Here is a 19046-nt window from a genome sequence, read left to right on the forward strand (position 1 = left end):
CTGGGGGGATCTGCAACCCTATAGGTGGAACAATAATATGAACTAACCAGTACCCCCTGGAGCTCGTGACTCTAGCTGCATATGTATCAGAAGATGGCCTAGTAGGCCATCAGTGGAAAGAGAGGCCCATTGATCTTGCAAACTTTATATGCCCCAGTATAGGGGAACGCCAGGGCCAAGAAGTGGGAGTAGGTGGGTAGGGGAGTGGGTGGGGGAGGGTATGGGGGACTTTTGGGATAGCATTGGAAATGTAAATGAAGAAAATACCTAATTAAAAAAAAAAGAGTGCAGAACCCTCGCCTTCCTTTCACACTGCAGAGGTGCTAAGAGTCTGGCAAGCCTTGCTTCTTGTTTCTGAGGTGGACAACTGCACATCTCAAGTCCTTATTTGATTTTCCCCGTAGTTATCTGAATGTGCAAGAAGCAACTGCTGTACTGTACTGCAGAGGTTTTCCTCTGTATGGAGAAACTGAAGCTATGTACAGAGCACTTAAACCTTGTCAGACATGAGCAAGGGATACCTTCATTTGCCATTTCTGGTTAGTAATCCTTACAGCCCCTGCTTATAATGCCTCTAAACGGCTTTTGATCCACAGGATTTAATATGCCTACACTGTAATAAGCTAATTACTGGGGATACAAATTACATAGCATGGGGCATTTTCTGCTGTACTTAGTGAGTAGGTGGAGAAAAGTTGAAGCGAACAAAAATAGGAGGAACCCTGTTCACTCCAAAGCAGAGAAGGAAAACGTTGAAGTAAAGTAGTATTATGCTTAAATGTAAGCTCAGTAGAAAACACTCCATCTTCTATCCAGGAAGCAGGATTAATGATGTTCAATTCAATATAAGGATAAAAGGGTATTGATAATAATAGTTTAAAAATCAACAGTTCAAACGGATTATATTACCTGAGGAAATGAAAGCAACTTATGGCTATTAGGGACATTTCCTCTTCTGAGGTACATTAAGCATGTCATTGCCAGGCGAAAAGCACCCAGATCTTTAGATGATGATAGAACCAAACCGAAGCTTCATGTGAGTCTTTCTCCGGTGGTCACAACAGGCAGATCAGCGTGTAGATCAGCGTGTCTACCACAGCTTTACAGTGGATACACCAATTCCCTTTACTAAAAGCTCTGGGGAACTAAGAACTCTAGCAGACTTGAATGGCTTTCCCAGTATGAAAAAAAAGAGATTATTATTCATTCTTCCTGTTCTGGAGTCAGAGGTTGTTGTCTATTGGTATACCCATAATCAACTGGTAATTTAGAGAAAGGGACTATTGTTTTCCATCACACTGCTCAAAACGTCAGATGGGAATTCCTCAGTTACCTGTTGACTCTACTGGGTGAAGATTCAGTAGTCTTCAGTTTACAGATTATTTTCTGCAAAGTGCTGACATATGTTGGAGAACATAGTTTTTTTTGTCTAGGCCACAAAAACATCAGGTCATGGTGACATCTATTTGTAGGTTTTAACTTATTTTTAAAATCTTATATATGCATGTATGCTTATGGTGTATGTGTGTGTGTGTGCATATGTATGTATGTATGTATGTATGTGTAGAGATATCTAATAGTAAACAAACCTAAAATTTTAAGCCAGCACACCAAACATTTATGCGAGAAAATTATCATTATTTTAGAAATATTAGTAAGAAGTTATTTACTGTTAATTAGACATATCAATGATGTTTTGGATATACACTGTTTCTTGGCACATGGATCTTAAACAAAACAGACTCTACTTATTTATTACTTACCATTATTGTCTGACAACGTAGTGCTAAATTAAAATGCCACCCAGATGGTACACACATTCTAATGACGTAAGGACGGCCACAGTGCGGCTTCTTTTCTCAAAACGAGTAAGTAAGCACGGTGCCTCTTGGGAGAGCATTTCTGTGCCATTCAACTGCAAGTCTGGAAATGAGTGCACCAAGGCTTAGATCTGGGAACCTGACAACAGGAGGGCTAACAGGGAGCTTTGCAGTACAAAGTCCTCCCCTGTTCCATCCATGCCAGGCCCCTCCATGTTCCTAGATTCTTAAGAAGCCTATTTACCAAACCTATGCAGAAGAATCATGTAAAGGGCAGCTCTAAGAAGCCTGCTTACACTGTAAGTCACAATTGTGTAAGCACAATGTGGGGCACAGTTTGCGGAGTAGCACAGGGATCAACAGCTTACGTATGGTGGCTATTCTCGTTTGTATGAAACTCACTGAACTAAAAAGCAAAGGGGTGTTTCATTAAAAAAAAAAAAAGTCATGATCTGTATTATCAAGCCATTCAATTTAAAGAGAATAAACAATTAGAAAAATAAGATTTACACGCCAGCCATGATGAGTTCTACATCATAATATTACTGCTACAAAACCGACAACCAAAATAAACAAATTTATAAACACTTGTTTTTTGGTGCAACGTAAAATCAAAGATTACTTATAAAGTACTAAAAAGCCGACGCCACTCCAAGCAACTAGTATTTTACAGCCCCCGAGTTAAATAAGAATTGCTTTTCCAAAAACTGAATGCTCAGAGTGAACTACCAGTTTATATGTAACACGCAATACCCAGGAAGAAAAGACATTGAATGAGAGGTCATTTGTTTCCATTAATCTGTTGTTAGATTCTAAAACCCCATTATCCTACACACATGTGCTGCCAACGGACAGGAAGGATCCCACAGGATTGAGGAAACCATGAATCACCATAGTGCAGCATAGCGTATCATCTAATGGTGGAAACGGGTGGACCGCTCTGTGCTGTACATACAGCTATAACCTCTGCCTTCTCTGGTCCTGTGTTGCAGCTTTGATCTCCTGCAATAAGAGCATGTGACTCTCGCTTACTTTTCCAGTCTTGTTATGTTTAAGTGGCCAGTTTTCACCCTATATTTTAATTATGCTGTGATTGGTTCGAATGACCTTTTACAAAGCGGTCTGCCAGCTTACCGATGTTCTTTCTGCTATAAGTAGCCAGATAACTGTCTGTGTCATAAGCTCATCTGTTTATTAAATAAATATTTATTGGGTACCAAGTGTGTGCCATGCCTGGCACATTTCCTCTAAACTGGAGGTGAACTGGTTATTGAAATGCAAGCCCCTTTCTCTCCCCAAGGCACTAATGCCACAGGATGCTATGGAGGATGACGAACTGTTTTGTGCCCTCTGGTTTAGGGAGAGGCATACAAAGAGAAAGCATTTGAAACATGGCAACTGAGCTGTATGAGGAAAAATCTAAGTAAGATTGTAATGATACAAACTTTTCAAGAGGGGGGAAGGGACAGAGGAAAGCTCCGACAGTGACACTCGCAGACAGAAAGCCCTAATGACCTGCTTATGAGGTTGGTGACTCTAGACAAGTTATTCAGCTACTTATTTGATTTTCTGAAATAATCATCATAATAATATTTTTTGAAGTCTCATTGACTTCTGTAAAAACTATTTTTTTTCTGTAAACTTTTAGGACATTCAGATTGATGACAAATCATAAGAAATCCTGGCTGGACATTCTTCCTTTGTTGGTAGTAGAAATGTTCAAGAGAATTTTTGAAAAATTATTCAATAGAAAGGTAATTAATATTTTCATTTTTTTCATTTTAAAGAAATACACATTTCTTAAAAATCTCTCATTGATTTAGAGCATTATCAAGGAATATACTTATATTTTTCCTTTGTCTATAAGTCTTTAGTTTTATCAAAATTATTTTTCTTAAAGCTGCTGAGAAGTCCAGGTGAATGGTGTCAAGGCTAGTAAACAGGAGAGAAGGGAAGCTGTCCCAGCAGGGCAGCAAGGTATACAGAAACATCTTTTCCTCTTCCTCCCCTCTCGAGTCACGTAGGCATCTGTACAGGTGGCACCTCTGCCCATGCATCTCAGGGGCACTAGGATCTCATCTTATTCCACAGAAGAAGCAAAGCCCCAAAGCATAAGATCAGGCCTGAGTCTAGTCTTGGATGACTTATGTGCTCTACAGAAGTGGCAAAGGCACAGATATTCCTGACTGCTAGCTTGTAGGCTAGGCTAAAATCAGCTTTCAGAACAACAGTGTTATATATTATGGGGATATATATATATATATATATATATATATATAAAATCTATCTGTTTGTCTATTTGTCTGTCTACCTATCTTCTGTGTGTGCCCATGACACATATGAGGAAGCCTGTGGACACACCTGCTGGGGGAGTCTGTTCTCTCATACAACTCTCTGGGTTCTGGAGACTGAACTTAAGTTGCCAGGCTTCATGGAAACTGTCTTTATCTGCCGAGCCATTTTGCTGGCTTTGCAAAATCTTTTGAGAGCATTTGTAAAAGAATGTGGAACTACTGATATTGTGTGGGCTGCCATGAGTCAAGATGGTTAAAAACCTCATTTTATTCTAATTATTTTTTTCTCAAGTGCAATCAGTAACTACTATAGAGTGTCTTTCTTCCCCCATTTGCATCTCGGTGTGTTGTACCTGTCACCTTTCAGGATGCAGATTGTGAAAAATAACAAAAAAGCCAAGAAATAGAGCCCTAAGTAGAAGTTGTGAGCTTAAAATGGAGAGAAAAATTTGTCTCTGGCGCTACAAGTGGATATGAGGATGGTTTATCACTTGTCTCACACACCACTGTTTCCAGATGGAAACTAATTAACAAGAACTCAGAACACTGATCCTGTCATCAGGTTAGGTGCCTAGAGAAAAGAGGAGCAAGGCAAGAAGGAGTCTGCTTGCAAGGTTGACGAGGGAACAGGTAGAGTGTACAGGAAATGGTATGTACAGTTAAATTAACTACAGTTTGATAAGAAGCGGAAAAACCCAACCAACCACCCCCCACAAAACAAAAACAAAAACAAAAACAAAAAAACAACCAAAAGGAACAAGATCTTTAACATTTCAACATTTCAGAGCCTCAGAAACAAACATACATACACACACACACACACAACCTACACTTACCCATACACATACACACATGCACCCATGCACATGTGTACACACAAAATTTCCTGAGGGATTTGATAGCCCCTGCTCATTCGTTCAGAGTCAAGAACATCTTACTTTCATGTCAAAGCACTTTTGCTTTTGACTCTTCTTTTAGTTTTCAAGTGTAATAAAGGAAGAGGCTTCTCTCTTCCGGTATGAGAACCCTTCAAGTATTGGTAACCGTTTCCAAATAAGATTAGTATCCATGAGTAAGACATGATGTATAACATTAATATGGCCTCTAGTTTCTTGCCTTGAATTCATATAAAAAACTACTCCCGATCTTTCTGAGAAAAATAACACCCATTCTTCCTATAAACCATTATCAATTGTTCTGGAAAGATGTAAGTATTTTCAGTATCCTGGTGAAAACAAACAAATAGGCACTCTGATGGGGAGGCCACCACTTACAGATGTCAAAACCTGTAGCCCAAAGTAAAGAAGATAACACAATGAAAGGGAGCCTACAGATGAGAGAAAATAATCTGAGTGAGGGCTAACATATGAAATATATAACACACTCATACTAATAAGTATCAGAAGCCCCAAATAACCCAATGAGGATTGGCAAAGAAACAGAGTTAGACATCTTTCAAATGAGGACCAACAAATGCCCAGTGGGTCTCTTTCTTACATGAAAATATTCAGTGTCACAAATCTTCATGGGGATGCAAGTACACTCTAATATAATATCACTTCCTCTCCAACAACCATGGTCATAGAATCCTCACCACCTCATATAATAAGTGGTAGGCAAGGACATGAAGGGAAGAGCTCAGATACTATGGGCAGTGTGGAAACTGTTACACTCACTGTACAAAGCAGTATGGAGGAACATGAAAACAATAAGAATATTGATCTTCCATGGAGTCTGCCATCTATCCAAAAGAACAGAAATAAAAGTCTTCAGATATCCGTACTTCCAACCTCCTTGCAGCAGTATCCACAATAACCAAACCATGGAAGCAATTCAACATCCACTGATAGACAAAGGCATCGGGCATATTTGATTATGTGCAGACAATGAAATACTACTCAGCCTTAGAGAAGGAGGAAATCCTACCCTTAGCCACTGTGAGCTACTTGAATGTGAAGGGCACTGTGCTAACAAAATGAATCAGATACAGTAAGACATGGACTGCATGATACCACTGAGTGGTCTAAACTACTAGGAAAGACAAAGAGTAGAAGGGCCATCTCAAGGTAGGTGAAATGGAAAAGTATCAACAGCGGGGTGCAAAGCTTCATCATAGGACGAGTAAACCATAGACACATACCATACAACAGAGGGGCCTCCAGACAGCAGTGCTGTTCTGTACAACTAAAAAGTGCTCTCAGAGCACACAGTTGCTTGTTTGTTTTTCCCCTCTTGGTTTAATGGGGTAGGAGGAGATTTTTGGAAGTGGTGGACAGGCTTAAAGTATAAATTATGAATAGTCCCATGGCTGCATTTTTATATACATTAAATATATGCTTTTTTAAATGACAGCTGCACTTCAAAGAAATGTTTCTAAAATGTCATATACCACCACATTAGAAATAATGGCGCGTGCACGCAGAGACATTACCTGTTTCCTTTTCTGCAGGCCCTAAAACATAAGAAAAGAGAATTTAAGGCCAAGAAAGCAAAGAAAACTAGCCCATCAATTTTTTTTTTTTTAACAAATGAAAATCAGAATAGGAAGGGTAGAAGCAGAAACTGAAAAAGCATGCAAGTTTTTACTCAGCGGATGAGCAATGTTTTTTGTTTTTGAGGTAAGGCAGCTTGGCAGTAATTCGGCGGATTGCTTTTCTAGAATAGTGTCTCATTAGACTCCAGGAAATGAGAACACGGGAGGGTCCCTACTTTCTCTCCACTCGGTTTTAGGACAAACATCTCCATGTATGGATCAAAGAAGATCCTCTGTCTCCTTCCCAGTGGACGCTACAACTATCAAGCACTGAGCGAGCTACACTGTGAACCGGAGCCTACCATCCATCTCAGAGTTCTCGCAGAGCAGCAAAGCATTGCTAGAGGAGCTCAGAAAGACAAAGTTCTGCCTGCACATTTTAAACTGGAAATACATTTGTACAAAAGGTATTATCATGCCTGAAGATCCCCACACACTTTCCTCTGAGATACTTGAAAAGTTTTAATGTCGGTTCATGGATAAGCTCTTTCAATCACACTTGGAACCCTCAACAATCCCCAACACGAAAGCTACGTGGAACCGGTATTCACAAGTGAAGACCAAAGTGTTCCTCTTCCAACACGAAAGCTACGTGGAACCGGTATTCACAAGTGAAAACCAAAGTGTTCCTCTTCCACTTCCTTCAAACGACCGAGCGCTCACTGCGTTTGCTTTAACACAACATGATATCATAATTAATGATGTTAAGCTGGTAACTAAGGAGGTTTCATGTTGTTACTCTCTTGATATAATATTGGTTGCTATGGTGATGAGATGGCTTTTTTGTTAATCACTCAGGAGGTTGGTTATCACATGCTTGTTAGAGAGCTTGTCCAGATTTAGAGATTAAAAAAAAGGGAAGACAGAACATTTCTCTTTTCCACTGGCTGAATATTTATAAAATTATTGTAATACCAATTAATTATAAATTAACTGTCCACTAAGCACAATCTAAAAATACTAAAAGTGACTGATCTTTGTCTACAGGATGACTTCCCTCTTATTTCAAGATATAAATATTGAACAAAAAACAAACTTTTCCTTTCTCTCTGGTAATGACCCCTGTATGATGTATGTCAGTTTCATGACAATTTGAACAAATAACTTAAAATCTTTCCCGATAGTTTGAAGTCAACCAGTTCAAAAGCCTGAAAAATAAAAGCTGATCTTGTGACTCAGCTGTACCTTCCCATCTACTTATCTCTAAACATTTAAAATATCAGTGTCCTTAATGAATAAAACTTGAAGAAAGAGAAAAAGTGCACAGTCCTCTCGAGAGGTCTAATCTTTCAAATGCATCAATATAGAACCAGCAATTAACAGCGGCAGGAAGTTCTCCCCGCTTATTCCAGCCCACATAACAATCAACAAGTTTCTTCCACCACCGAGTGACAGTGCAGATCAGAAAATAAAATTACATAATGCTACACTGACACCAATCAGCAAAGCATACACAGCCCATAGTTTAAATGTTAGACATACTTACAGTAATGTCAAAAAAATACAACCCATGAAAACACCTTTTGGTTTCTCAAAAACTCAAAATAAGAACAAAGAACAACTTAAGCATGGATCCTGGGTCTTTCATTCAAGCCGAGTCCCAGGAGGCATATTAAAGCGATGAATAGGAAAAAGCGCTTCAGTTCGCCAGCTGAGATTTTAATGAGACATTTCCCTTTGCCTCGGCACAGGATTGTTCAGGGAAGGAAAGGACTTCTCATAGAAAATTCAGTTAATAGGCATTGTCGGCTCTCACAGCCACTTCGGCAATTGCTCAGGGCACTGACCTTCTATTTTGGCATATTCTGTGAGCCTAGTGTAATTGATCAAGGCAGCTTTCTCCAGACATTTTCTGACCACTTTCTTCACCTCCTCCGCAGGGATAGGAGTGGCAATGTCTTTCATTAAAACCTACAGAGAGGAGAGAGAAGCAGGGTGGGTGGGAAAAGAAGTGAGGAGAGACATTGCATAAAATACATTCTAAAAACAAATTACACAAATTGCCCCAGCCCTGAGTGTTCCTGGGAAGGGGGAGGGGCCTTCTGTCACTTGTGGGAAGTAAAGAGTCTGCACTTCACAACTGGGACCTAATCCTTCAGCATTGGTTCCTCCTGTCTGAGCCTCATTTGTGAACATCAAAACCTCCCATAGGCCAGGTCACTAGGATCCAGTGTGACAGTCACTTCTCCTCCAGGGATCCAGGACACCATTAGAGCAGCTGTTTCAGATCAGGATTACAGCCCTTGGCATAAGTGATAAACAGAGTTGGTCTTGGATCGTCCTCATGTAAGAGCCCCAGATCTTCTGAGTTATACGTGGAAAAATCGTAGGAAACGATTCTACCACGGATGGGCATAATTCTGCAGCAGTGTAAAAGTTACAAATGAAACATTGTTAATTGTGACCTGCTGCGGACAGGGTGCTGAAGTATGAAAAGAGGAAGGGGCGTCTTCGTGGAACAAGTGCTTTATGTGACATCAAGCTCTTGACATGGGGACATTTCCTTCAGTTTCAGATTAAAAAGAAGGTTTTTCTCTGCTGGGTTCCTAAAATGTGTTCTTGGATAGTTTTCCTTACCATGCTTTATTGTTAACAAGGAGCCAATAGTTATATAACCAAATTCAAAAGGCAACTTTAAACGTGTTCTAACAATACATTAATACTTTCCACTACAACTCCTATTGTAAATTGTGAGTCATTGTTAGGCAGACTATTTTCTCATGTGTTTAATGTAATTGTTATGCTTTGTTTATATTCAAACAATGATACATCTGAGGAAAGTGTAATAAAGGTGATTTTTTTAAGTGTAGTAAGTATTCTACTAATCTCTTAAATTGGAATAAGCACTAAAGAACCTGGAAATACCCATGGAAACTTTAGAATTTTAATCTCTTTTTACCAATCTCTGAGCACTCTTGAATTGGTTCCAGTATGCAAGCATCAATAACCCCTGACAGCATTTTCAAATGTATTTAGGCAAGCTTTTCTTTCTTGAAGTCAGCTACCTTTATCATTTATCAGGTCTTTTATTATCAATTTCAATTGTGACATATATTTGGTACTTCAGAAACAGAAAGTAGATACTTTGTAGCCTGAAAAAAACAAAATCAAAAAACAAAAAACCTGTGCAAAGTACAGGTTATATGTTTATACGTATTTGTATAAACATAGAATATAAAGTATTATATTTAATGAGACCTTTGCCAAAATTTACCATCAAGATGCTGCTGTTGCATATATAGGCTTATGAATTTTACTTAAGCTTCTCACGCCGAGAGACTTCAAATAGTAGAAAGAGTAGCAAGAAATGTATAGAATGTATATGTATGCCCCAGAGGTGAAGCTAGGATTTAGATATTATTTCATATTCTCTCGAAACTAAACCCTGGTTTCTGTCTATGCATTTCGGCATCTGCTGAGGCTCTTCCAAAGCATTAAAGGTGTTAAAAATTCACTTACAGATTTTATTTTGCTTTTGAAAGTTGCTAGTAAGTCAAGAGAGATTTTTTGAAAAATAAAGAAATGGCTCGTAGCATTTCTGTTTCAGTTCGGTAGACGACGTGATTAGTGGCTATAACTGGAAAGGGTCTCTGTCACCCTGCCACCTGTCACTGGGCATGTCTGGATTACCACCCCCTCCCTGCAGGCAAGGAGAAGCAGACTCTGCCATGGAAACCAGGACTCAGAGAGGTTGTGTGAGGTGCTCACGATGGTATTCCGTTACAAAAAGTAAAGCGACTTTAACAAATGACTTATTTGTAATTGCCTTAAGAAACAGAACAGAATAAACACTTTAATAAGCCAAAGCTACGCACAGTTTTTAACAACATAAAAACTCAAATAAAGCATCTGACAACGCATCATATGTGGAGCTTGAAATGAATGGAAAGTAATGACATGGTCATCATTTTACATGACAAGGCTAACATGCATGAGGGCTAAAAGTGCTGGAAAAACCAGTGACTCTGAGAGGACCATAACACGCAAGTGTGCAGTGGCCTAGAAAACAGAAACAACTAAAACAAAACAAAACAAAACAAACAAAATACAAACAACAAAATATCTCATGAGATGTGTGTGTGTGTGGGGGGGGGGCGAGATGCAGAGATTGATATCATTAAAAGGCAATGATAGTATTGGGATAGGGTGGTGGAAGACAGGCTTCCACAGAGGAAGGAAGTAGTAAGGAGAAGTGAGAAAATTAGTAGGGTAAGTTATGGGAGCAGTGGTGTGGGCACGGCAAAAAGTTCTAACTCAAAGACTTGCATAGTTTAACAGCTGGAACCCAGCCCCCAAGAACACAAGGAACATCTATAAACCCTCATACATACCCTTTCAAGTAAGGAGAGCGTAGCTTTTAGAGCACCCTCAGGTCGTCCGAAGGGAAAGCAGTATCTTTAAGGACAAAAAGAGGGACAGACATATGAAACATCTAACATTAACCCAAGAGCTAAATGTTGACACTTTCAATTGCTCGGCGTTAGTGGAGAACCTTGAAGACAAGTTGAAATATCTAGTCTTTTTGGACATAATTTTAACCATTAAATTTTACCAAGGCTATGATTTCAAGGACTTGAACTAGCAACTATGATTAAAATGATTCTCAAGTCTTCATGATACATGCGCTAAAAGAATAGACATTAAGGAAGATACCCCAGGGTCATTGTAGAGAGGTTTATTGTATAAGACCTAAAAATGTCGTTTAAGGTTTAGTATTTAAGGTCCAGATGAAAATGAAATGATTTTTCTCCTACCTGCTGGCATTAGTATGTGGGGGGAGAAGGGATCTACCATTGCTGAACTTCTAAGATCGACAAAGTTACTCCCCCAATTTAGGGACACTACACAGCAACCATGGTGTTGAACTCTTTCATGTCTCAGGAACATGCAAACCCTGTGCAGAATTTCCTCAGGAAGAGGCAAGATCCCAACGATTTCTTCTCTGATGGATCCTAACTGCAAAGTAACAAGTGGAAGCCATGTAATGGGGAATGTTCTGAAACTGAGGCTCAGGGACAGAGTGGACTCCTTCTAGGGTCAGCGGCCACATTAATGTCCATGTGAAGAGTGCTGACAATCAGAACTGATAAGTTCTTCTGGAGCCACAGACTTTATTGAACCAGATTCAGCAAAGACCCCACCACACCTCTGAGGCTGTAGCTCCCTCCCCAGGACCCAGACTGCAGGCACTTGGTCACCCCTGTAATTTGGATGGATTTACCTAGAACACGCTCTAAGTTTTGAGATAAAAGTTGTTTAAGAAACTAAATTAAAAAAAAAAAGGAATAAAAGACGCATCTCTTTTTTCCCTTTTAAAAGAAATGTATTTGAGTTTGTTTGGGGATTGTCAGTTTTATAAAAGTTTCTCCAGTAAAGACAACTGTAAGTGCGTACTTTCCAAATTTAGTTAGCCAGGGTTTTCTTCAGAGGATTTATAATCTATTTCCCAGTAGAACATATACTTGCTTAGTTTTGCCTCTCTGTGCCATGTTCCCCCCATCTCCAGAAAAGCGTCAATCAATTTATTTTAATAGAGGTTCCTGTGAAATGGTGCTTTTTAGACCTCCGCAAATTAGCACAGTAGCTTTAATCACTCCATTCTGTATACTTTAAAGCTTAATCCACATTTGAGTAAAGCACCAATTGGCTCCTTGTAGTTCCCTCCCCTTGCTTAATCTTTTCAGTGTATTTGCATAATCCACCCATTGTCTTTGCTATTGTTTATTTCCACTAGCCTGCGGGTGACACATTTTATGAATGGAATGTTACTGATCCTCAGATTACAGTTAGCATTTCAGGGCTCCGAGGTCCCAGTGGGTATGTTCTGAATTAGCATTGGCTGTGCAGGGTGTGTAAACAATTCCGCACATTGGAGTAAGCCTGAATCAATAACAGCTAGAAAGTGACTGCCCAGAAGCTTAATTAATCTTTGTAATGCGAGTTATCAAAGAAGGGAATCATTTTGTTCTGCCTCCCTTCAGGATAAATATTTTGGTTCCCCCCCACCTCTTGACAGTTATGCAACAGTAAAGCAAAGTGGAAAACAACCAACTACTGAATAAAATTCAGCCACATTTAATATTTAATCTGAGTGAATTGAAGCCAATCTCATTTTTTTAAATTGTTAGATGAGTTTTACAGAGGAATGAGCTAGTGTAGACCCATCCTATGATTAAAGAACTACCCCCTTCCTTATTTAAATGCAGCGGTAATAGTTACTGAGATTCAATATGAACTGTGCACTCTTCCTCTAACAGGCGCTTTTGCAATACAGATATTAAGTCATTTATGTTTGCTCTGACTTATTCCAAGTAATTTCCATGTTTTAGAAAAGAGACAAAGGTCAAGTCTTAGCTGGTTCTTTTAACATTTGGACTTTATATCCTCAAATGTGCACTTGTATTTTTTGCTTCTTGAGTTTTCAGTTTTTGATAGGCTGTCAATGTCCTCCTATGAAAGAGAATCCCTCAGTGTTTAGTTTTGGGGGTGATGGGGGTTTACCCCAGATCATTACATATGACAGATAAATGTCACCTGTGGAGCTATATCCTCAGCCCTCAGTGCTAGCTAGTGGAGTGATCAAGGGTGACTTACATGTATTATAAAATTATAAAATTTGTTTAAAATGCGACAGTGCATCTGCTTTTTAAAGTGTCAGCAGAGGCAAGGAAATGTATGATGTTTCTCCTACCCCAGGCAGACAGTGATTAACTTTCTATCTTTGGATGAGATTACATGTTTAGAATCTTACCTAAGAGGACAAAGGTTGTACTTTTTTTGTTTGTATGTGTGCTCATTTGGCACTTCATCCCTTTGGGTTGGTGGACACTGTTTATCTAGTCTTCAATTTTCATTTGGCTAAGTTTCATTTAATTCTTAACATTTTTGGTAGGGACTACCATTCATTCTGTGGTGTACAAGGACTTTACTTTCACTTGGGAAAATGTGTAGGCATGAAATAGGTCTCATCCGCAACAGGTGTTTATAATTTTAAGAACCCACTAACCTAGGTTCCAGAGTGGGTTTGATGCCACGGCATTTGAAAGGTCCTGCTTCTCTGTGTTCAGATTTGCTGTTTTGTAGCTATGCTAAGAGGCTTTTGTTTGTTCTTGAGGCTGGCCTGGAACTGCTCATTCTCCTACTACAGCCCCTCAAGTGTTTGGAGTCCAGGCTGGGACCACCCTACTGCCTCTGACTGCAGCTTTAGGTTGTACTTCCCTCTTGAACGATGATGTCTTCTTTTCCCCATCACACACTTTCTCATCCTTTCTGCTTTGTGAGTTCCACCATTTGCTGTATCCTTTACCATTCGAGGCAGAATAAAAACAATTACAGGGGGGGGGAGGGGGGCTCTTCACTTTAGAATCCCTTTGAAGCCTCTGGTAGGTCAGGGGCACACTAAGATTTCCAACACAAAGTTTGCTACAGGGACAATATTTCTTCTGTATAGTGATATTTTTCAAGTAAGAACATTAGAATAGAAATAAATGACACATGAGGCTTTATATGGTGATTTCCCTCCCCTAGCTGTAAATTACACACTTCTAGGAATCTTACCAGAAACCCCATTTAAGGTAAAAGACAATCTTAACTCTTACGCAATCCAATTGATTATGGTTTTAACTTATCAATTGATATCCTACCCATGGTACCTTCAGAGCCACCCTGTAATCTTCTTTATTTAAAAAAGAGACCGAAAAAGGACAAAGGTGTTCTTAACCTTTGAGATGTTGCTTGGAGACCACCAGGAACACATGTATGGCTCGAGTTGAGAGAGCCAAATGGACTCTTGAAAACTCCACATCCACACTTCTGGGAATGCCTTCTAATTTTATTATTTTTAATAAACTCTAGCTCTATGAAAATACTGTACCATCCTTAAATTCCTTTCTGTGGTGAAGTCAAAGCTCAATTTTAGCTGAATGGAGGTACATAGAGCTACAAGAGAACAGTTGTACCCTCAGGAAGTTTTCATAAACTTAACCTTTCAATGGTGTGTATCTATGTTATGTTTGTAACATTTTCTTACTATCTTTAGAGTTCTTACTTTTTCTTTGAAGCGTTATTTTAACTTTTCAATCTCATTTTTGATTGATAGATGCCTTGCCTTTTTAAACTTCTCTCAAGACTTCAATAACCTTCCTCCAACTTTCCCTTCTCCCATACAATTTTTGCTGTTCCCAGTCACCTCCCTTTGCTATTTATATGCATTGGGCTCTTTCCTCCATATTAAATACTTTTCTCAAATGTCTGTTGAACACGTGTGACCATGTTCAACAGTATATTATTAGAAAGTGAAAAGAAGCTGCGTGCATATAGGCAGATCTTCAAGACGACAGTCCTTGTGGAAGGTGCCTTTTGCTAAGATGTTAGGGAAGTCTTAACTATCTACAGGTGTAGGTACCATCACCTTCTCTGGGGAACTAATGTAGACTGATGTTAGCCCAGCAGAGCTGCCCTGGTAAAGAAAGCTGAGGGTACACATACTTCTCAGCGGGTTTATAAGTCATTCTTCACTCTCAAATAGAAATAACATTTTCTGACTTTTTTTGAAATGATCCCAAAGCATGTAAGTACAACATGGTAGAGATTCTACAAGAAAAAATTAATTGATGTAACAGTACTAATAAGAGTGGTAATAGAAGAAAACATATCAGCATATTTCTACTTAGGTTTCTAACCATTGGATTCTTTGAGACTACCCAACACGGGGGCAATAACAGTATCAAGCGGTTTATCATTCACCCTGCCAGTGATTCTTACGAATGAAGACTAATCATCAAGAACAAGGAGCACTAGGTGCTACGACCTATGCTGTGAATACAAAGATATCTAATAGATTAAGCAATGAAACTATTAACCATGTTCCAGTGGGACAAGTGGAAAGCGCATACAATTGCTTAGATACTTGAGACTACTAATCTTTAGCGGAAAAATTGGGAATGCTCCCATTGCAGGAAACTCCTTTTCTGGTGGGACAGAGGAAAGAAAAAGAAGTCTCACCAATCTACCCACTCCTGCTTCCTAGCCCTGGCATCCCCCTACACTGGGGCATAGAACCTTCACAACTAGCCACAGATTGAAGACTGGATCACACACTGCATGCGATTGGAACCAACTGGTAACTGAGTAGTGGCAAGTAGATTTAACAACAAAAAATGTCTTGGGGGACGAGATGGAGGGTAAAGCTAGATTGGAAAAAACAGATACTTGGCTCAAACACAATACACACCTGAAGTGGCTGATCTGGTTTTCTAAAAGCGAAGAAAGTCGGTCTTTTATCTCCTCAAATCTTTCTTTCTCTTCCACTGAAACCGTTCCAATCCCATCAGGCCTGGGGGTGGGGAGGGTTGGGGGGGGGGGAAGAGAGTCAGCAATTTGTATTAAGAGATTATTTACCTTGAAAGGTTTTATATACACAAATATATTCCTAAATCATTCAAAGACTCGAGTAAAAGGCATATTAGCACTAGCTGTGTTTACACCGGAAATTTAATGGAAGTATTTGCAGCCATTTACTTCGTCTTTGACCTAGGATGAATGGAATGGCTTTATTCTCTTAGACAGCCTTCAAGGTAAATGCTGACAATAAATAGTTCCCAGATACACAGAAAACAATAACTAGTCCTTGAAAATCCAGGGAAAATGTTCTCTAGTGGAATTAAACATCTGACCAATTAAATGCCTATCCCCCGAATGGACTATTATTAATACAGACTGAATTCAAGTAGAAATATCTTAACTGCTTCTCTTCCAAATAGAAGTACACAAAACATGCGGCTAGAGACAGTTAAATGTTGTAAGAAACAGAAACTTTGGATAAAAAGGTGTGCCTGAAACTAGAAGATAAGATGCATTTCACAAATTATATTTAGAAAGTTCTCAACAATTTCTGTATCTGGTTGTATAGCAGTCATATGAAATTTGAAAACATAAAGTTAAACTGTCCACACTAATCCAGAGGGGACAACACATTCATCTTATATTTGCTTTAAACCTTATATATACCTAAGGATATCTTTGGTGCTTGACTGGGCAGTAGGCATGTTCCTCATTAGTTCATTTTTAACTGATTATATTTTCCTAAAGATGTACACTCATTATTCCAAGTATTAATATTAATGCTTATGTATAAAATAGGTAAAAACAAGGATTATTAAATGTAAAGAGAAATGGTTAGAATTACTTTACATCAAGGCTTTAATTTGATATTTACCGTTTTGTGTGTGTATGTGCATGAATATATATTTCACGCTTGTTAACTAGTCAATTAGGACAAAAGCAATTAATTTCAAAGTTATACCTGAACCTTATTGACATAATGATCTTCTAGTCACATCTAAGCACCACTTAAGTGTGAGGACTTTGTTCTTATGTACAATAAATAATTTGTTACTTCAGAAATTTACATGCTGTTGGGATTTAGTCTTTGAAAACATTTCTTGCAATTATAATTAATTTCTAAACAAGGTAATATCTAATCTTACATTTAGAATAACAGCAGTTACATTTATCATGTAAGAATGGTTTTGAATGTTAATTATAGACGGACTAATAACAAAACACTGGTGCTGGTTTTGCATGTAGGAGGGAGAAAATGCCAATGGGTAAGTTATCAGGCAGGCAACTACATTTTAATGCTCATGCTTTGCATTAAATGAATCAAATGTTTTCACATAACTGTTTCAAAATCATCTTTTATCAAGCAAAAGTTAAAACAAAACCCAGACAATTTTATTAGTTATTAGGAAACATTTGTGACAATGGTCACACACACACACACACACACACACACACACACAAAATCTCACTTCAGTGTTTTGGTTTTGTTGTTTTAAAGACAGGGTTGCATGTATCCCATGCAAATGGCCAAAAATGTCTTTGAGTTCCTGATCTATTTCCCAAGGGCTTGTTCTAGGCACCCACTCTTGTGCTGGTCATGTGAGTCTCAGAGATGAGCCTAGAGCTTTGTGTGAGTGAGGTAAGCACTCTGTTGGCTGTATATATACCTTCAGTACCACCTGAGAGCTTTATATACGTCATTAACCTGATATTAAGGTTAATTTGGGTATTCAGATTCAACTAGCCCTAGATTATGTTGTTACACAGACAGGCAAAAAGAAAGTGTTCTAAATGATTAGTTACAGCAGGTTGTTTCACAGCAGGCCATGACAATTTGGTAAGAGACCAAGGAGTTTCCCATTCGGATGATGAGCATGGCTCTCTGACAGATGCTACATGGCCAGTTTGAGTGACTATTCTTGTTTCAACAGCTTGATGACGTCATGATCTGCAGTGATAGAGTACTGCTTACCTGACAGGGTAGAATAGGGTTTCAGGTAAGAAACAGTGAGAGAGATGAGGCAGGAAAGGGTTTGCATCAAGATTTGAGGTGATAAATCGTACAATGCACAGGGAAACACTGTCAGTTCACCAACTTCGTTACTACCAAGTACAAATCAAACAGACAAAATACACTGGGTGATGTGAACTTGCCTTGATCTCCACCTACCACCCATCCATCCACCCCCTTAATGTGCACTGTATAAGGCAAACTACCGAATATTAGGGATATGAGGTAACCTTCTAATCTAGGCTATCAGTAATGAATGACAATTGTCTGCAATCAAGCCTTGGGTGAATAGCTTAACGACTTAAATAATAACGGCAAGTAACTCATGTGTTGTTAACAATGTTCTATTAACTCTTGCTGTCAAAAGGAACGTTACGATTCTTAGTTGCAGAATGTGAACTACGCTCCCTGCATTAGGCAAGATGTTTTGCTTGCAGAATAACAGAGTGTTCGCTATAGTCCTGTCTGTACTTTCCAAGGGAGGAGGAGGGTCAGGGAGGTGAGGTTACAAAACATGAGAGGCCAGAGACTGGACTTGAATCTGGCTTGCCTTTAATTTGAAGCCAGCATTCTCAAGTATCCACACATTACTTGCTTCCTTTTTTACGTTCTTAAAAAAATAATGAAGAACAGAAAATAAAGTCCTACGCAGCACTTGGAATGGTATCTGACTAGCAATACTGAAGGAAACATCTTTTTTTCTTTTCTTTTTCTTATTATTATTGGGTATTTATTTAATTTACATTTCCAATGCTATCCCAAAAGTCCCCCATACCCTCCTACACCCACTCCCCCACCCACCTACTCCCACCTCTTGGCCCTGGGGTTCCCCTGTACTGAGGCATATAAAGTCTGCACGACCAATGGGCCTCTCTTTCCACTGATGGTCGACCAGGCCATCTTCTGATACATATGCAGCTAGAGACACAAGCTCTGGGGGAGGAGGGGGTACTGGTTAGTTCATATTGTTGTTCCACCTATAGGGTTGCAGATCCCCCCAGCTCCCTGGGTACTTTCTCTAGCTCCTCCATTGGGGGCCCTGTGAT

General features: G+C 39.1%; 1 protein-coding gene across 10 annotated transcripts in view; it reads right to left on the bottom strand.

Annotated features, from left to right (window-relative positions):
- Cadps2 (calcium dependent secretion activator 2) overlaps positions 1-19046 on the bottom strand; it is a 534832-nt gene that overhangs the window by 105284 nt on the left and 410502 nt on the right. For 7 of the 10 annotated variants that reach the window (XM_029478701.1, XM_029478705.1, XM_029478706.1 and 4 more), the window contains exons 14-17: positions 15880-15981; positions 10979-11042; positions 8435-8558; positions 6546-6566 (exon numbers count right to left, since the gene is read on the bottom strand). In XM_029478701.1, coding sequence (XP_029334561.1) covers positions 6546-6566; positions 8435-8558; positions 10979-11042; positions 15880-15981 — 311 coding nt within the window. The remainder of the gene's footprint in view (positions 1-6545; positions 6567-8434; positions 8559-10978; positions 11043-15879; positions 15982-19046) is intronic. The other 3 variants (XM_021164381.2, XM_029478707.1, XM_029478703.1) reach the window with 1 other exon arrangement.

This window comes from Mus caroli, chromosome 6 (genome assembly GCF_900094665.2).
Source record: "Mus caroli chromosome 6, CAROLI_EIJ_v1.1, whole genome shotgun sequence".
NCBI lineage: Eukaryota > Metazoa > Chordata > Mammalia > Rodentia > Muridae > Mus > Mus caroli.